The following is a 4351-nucleotide window of genomic DNA, read 5'->3' on the forward strand; positions in this document are numbered from 1 at the left end:
GACCCATCTCAGAAGTATTTCAAACTTCGTTCTGTGAACAATACAGTCTATAATATAAAATAATATTTTACATGATCATATACACAATTTATTGGAGACAGCCTAACTGACTGCCTATCACTTCTATTCTAATCTCACTGACTGACTGGCACTCTTATTCTTCCTCAGGACTGGTCGTTGCATATGACATGTCTCATCACAGCATGATCCTATGTTACCAAAACCCAAACCACAATGACAGACACCAAAAGCATTCCCATTCCCATCTCCGCCATGGACGCCTTGTTGGATGAAGGAGCAGCAGGCGGCGATGTCTCCTGTCTCTCTGCCGGGCAAGTATAGCTGCAGAGGCTGGGCCTCACAACTCGGTAGACGCCTTTGCTGGCCAACACATACATGTCCTTGCTGTTGTCCTCGCCGAACGAGTATACGTAGCCAAGCGACGGGAGAGGGCTCCCAGCAGCGGCGTCGCATGGTATCGGAGACTCCTTGGAGCAGCTGAAGGGGATCAGAGCGGAGGTGTAGTTGCCACTGCTCTCTGGAGCCTCCGCGCCGGTCCACATGGCCGAGGCGTACAGGTCAGCATACAAATACCTAACAGAAACAGACATCTCGATCGATCATGAGCTGAATACAAGAGAAGCAGAATGATGGCGATGAAATACCTTCCATACAGGCAGGGATCAGCGGACCCTCTGTACACGTAACCTCCCATGATCGACGCCGACCCGATATTCTTGTTGACATCTGAATGGCTGTATCCCATGATGGGAGGAATGGCGTCAATGGAGCTGAGCGAGGTGTTTCCTCCAGGCGCCCACTGCGGGTGATAGACGAGCGGACCCTCCAGCGCACGCCATCCATAGTTCCCGCCTTTGGAGATGAGATCCACCTCCTCGTACGCGTCCTGCCCAACATCTCCACAGTAGAAGTAGGAGGGCCTCTCGGAGTCAAAGCTGCACCTCCACGGGTTTCTAAGGCCCAGCGCCCAGATCTCTGGCTCTAGCTCGCTGTCATCGGCGTAAGGGTTGTCCTTCGGGATGGAGTAATTGCCCCACAGACTCGTGTTGCCGAGATCTCCTCCTGATGAAGAAGGCGTGCTGTCGACATCAAGCCTCACGATCTTGCCCAGGAGCGACTTCTTGTTCTGGGCGAAGTTGAAAGGGTCCCCCTTCCCTCCGTCGCCCAGCATGAGGTAGAGGTACCCATCGGCAGGGCCGAACAGTACCTGGCCTCCATGCCCGGACGTGTAAGGCAGCCCCATCGCGAAGATTCTCCTCACCTCAGATGGATCGGCGGCAGAAGTTGCCTGAGAAACATTCGCCGCGGCGGAGCCTCTGGCTGAGTACTCTGACACCACGACCTGGTACTGGCACGGCTGGGCGCCGCTGTCGGTGCCAAGCTTGGAAGGGTCGCAGCCCACGTCGGAGTTGCAGGAGCACCTCCCGGTGCAGCTGGGCGACTTGGTCCGGTCACAGTTGTACGAGGCGAAGAAGCGGCCGTTGGTCGCGAAACCCGGGTGGAACGCCATGCCCATGAGCCCCAACGCCGAGTCGAAGTGCACCTGGTCGGTCAGGTCGACAAATGGGCCTGCGCCCTCGAACTGCAGCGCGCCCCCGGACCCTTGCTCGGGGACGGTGGCCAGCCATATCTTCCCGGCTTGGCTGCCGAGGAAGATCCTGCTGGAGCCGTCGGGGTGAGGAGCCAGGCTAAGGTAGGACCCGTTGTCGATCCTCTCCAGGCATACCCCTCTTGGTTCTGGTCTTGGGGAGGGTGAAGGTCCGGCGGCGTTGAACGAGACCGTGTCGCCGCTGAGGCATACAGACGACCGGCCGCCGAAGGAGCCGCAGAAGTCGCTCTGGGACTGCCACGCGTCGGTGAGCTTCGACGGTGAAGTAGGAGGCGGCGCGGTGCCTTGCAGCGGGGGTTGGAAGGGAGAGCTGGCGATGCTCACGTCCTTGCAAGTATCCCAGACGAGTTTGCAGTAGTCCTGAGTGGTGGTGGTGGTGGTTTCCTTGGACTCAGCAGAGTTTGCCGACGACGTGGAGTTGCAGAGGGAAGGAACCGTCCGGATCTTTGGCCCCGCGCCGAACAGGTCCGCGGAATATGGACTGCATTTCTGGGAAGAAGAGTTGTCGAATTCAGATCCCTTTTCTGATCTAGATTTCAGTCAGCTCAGAGGGTATTCAGTCACTTGGAAACATGTTATACTGCTACTTGTTAACGGTTTTTTCTTCTTTTTTTATATATGAATTATGAAGTGCATCCAATGTCCACGGTGTATTTGTATCAGTAAAAAGAAAAGTTTCATCAATCTTTGTGTGCAAACTGCAAAGGCGCAGGTGAAGAGGACAGCAAGGCAATATTTTGTTTCTTTAGTGTAGGGACTAAAGTTTAGTTAGAAGACTAAAATTTAGTCTCTAGCATGTTTGCTTCTAGCGGCTAAAAATAGTAAGAATATACTAAATGACTAATAAGAAGACTAAAATGATATTTAACATTTCTCTGCTATTAGTACAATTGAATTAAATGAGGGGTAAATGTGGAATTAATATGGTTTAGTGTCTTTTAGCACATATGTGAAGGACTAAAAACTAAATCATTTTAGTCTTAGTGTTTGGCAAAAAAGAGACTAAATGGGACTAAAAACTAGAGACTAATCTTTAGTGCCTCTAACTAAACACCCTCTAACACTCGCTGCTGCAGTATCAAACAGAGCAGGATGGATGAGATGAGACCAACGCAGGCCAAGCGTCGAGCACGTGGGGAGCGAATTTGCAACAGCTAAAAAAGAGCAGAGCTTGCAGTGGCGGAGTGTTGCTTCTGTGCTCTCTTTGTAAAACGCAGCTAGCTCGTCGGGAGTGGAACAGAAGAGAACCAGACAAGGATGGCTTACAGCGCAGAGGATTGACTTGACGACGGCAGCGCAGGCAGCGTCGGAGATGGCCATGGCGTCGAACTGCTTGCTGAGCGCGGCATCAGCGGTGGCGTCGCAGCAGCCTCTGCTGTTCCTGCTGGGGGAGGCGCAAAACTTGAGCGTGGTGTTGAGCAGCACCGGCGCCCCTGGAGGGAGAAGGAGCAGGAACAGGAACAAGTTAGTGGAGCATGCAGCGCCGCCGGTCGCTGGTCGACAGAGGAAACTGACTGACTTGCATCGGTGCATAGTGGGTAGGCGAGATAGGAAGGGAGGAGGAGGATGAAGCTCAGGCTCAGCATGAGCCGCCGCAGCATCTTCATCTGTGGAGCCTGCTCTGATGGCGTCGAAAACGGAGGCTGAAATCTTTGTCGATCTACCGGTAATACTAGAGTGGAAGAGGACGACTGACAGTGACGGGGTCTGGCGTCCACACTGCGTAGAAGGTAGAGTGGGATCGGAACTGGATATGCACGAGACGAGAGACGAGAGACGAGAGACGAGACGGGAGGGAGCCCGTACAGTACTCCGTCATTGGCAATTTTGTCATTATCATTTGTGGGCTTCGCCAGTATGCCATCGGACCCACAAATCATAGACACAGACGGTCCCACCAGTCATAGACACGGGATGGCATAATAACATGTAGCCAAAATTGAGAGTGGCAAAATAGCAAATTTCTCCTGGCCTGCGTAGCAGAAGGTACACGAAGAGAGTCAACTTTGGGTTTGGGTTGGTGGGAACTGGGAACTGGCAACCTGCTGTGCTGCTGCTTCTTATTTTTTTTTAATTTCTTCTTTTTTGGTTTCCAGTGTCAGTGGCTCAGTGCCATACCTAGGTGGGGACGGCAACTACCAGTGTCAGTGCCAGTCTCCCACAGGTAGGAGGTGGTTGGAAAGTTGACGGACGTGTAAATGTGTAGGTAGTTTGTTTTTCCCTTTTGATTCCACCGTTTTTTTTAAAAAAAGGTGTAAATGGTAAAATGAAATAACATCCATATTGCCCACACAGCTGACACAGGTTCATGCCTTCGTATTTGAATGTCAGCACCATGCATGAGGTCTTACTATCTTAAACCAATATTCTATATAAGGCCTGATTTGTAACGCATGAATTTCACAGGAATTATATAGAAATTTCGCAGGAATTATTTTATTTTCACAGAGAAGACACAGAAACACAGAAACGAGAAATTTTCCCTCAATCCAAAGGAGGCTAAATTTTGGCCTTAAACCATATTCTATATTTTGGTGTTTGATAACCATTACAATATTGTAGACTAACTAGTTTGCCAAGTTTGTGATTCATAGGTCATAAGATCAACATCTGAGTTTCTAAGTCACAAATAGCTCAAATCTAGCCATATAGGAGGTAAAACTTGGAATAGAAGAACTAGCAATAGTTCTACACCTTGAATAAGTTCTAAATATCTCTAGG

The 4351-nt window shown here is 50.8% G+C and overlaps 1 protein-coding gene across 1 annotated transcript; it reads right to left on the reverse strand.

Moving 5' to 3' along the window:
• Positions 1 to 3314, reverse strand: LOC100274456 (HIPL1 protein). Its single transcript, NM_001148815.2, has 4 exons — positions 3150 to 3314; positions 2897 to 3063; positions 666 to 2119; positions 1 to 594 (listed from the first exon to the last, which is right to left on the reverse strand). The coding sequence occupies exons 1-4, from the start codon at positions 3235 to 3237 to the stop codon at positions 210 to 212; spliced, it is 2094 nt and encodes a 697-aa protein (NP_001142287.2). The 5' UTR covers positions 3238 to 3314; the 3' UTR covers positions 1 to 209.
• Between the last annotated feature and the right edge of the window lie 1037 nt (positions 3315 to 4351).

Source organism: Zea mays, chromosome 3, assembly GCF_902167145.1.
Source record: "Zea mays cultivar B73 chromosome 3, Zm-B73-REFERENCE-NAM-5.0, whole genome shotgun sequence".
In the NCBI taxonomy this organism is placed as follows: Eukaryota; Viridiplantae; Streptophyta; class Magnoliopsida; order Poales; family Poaceae; genus Zea; species Zea mays.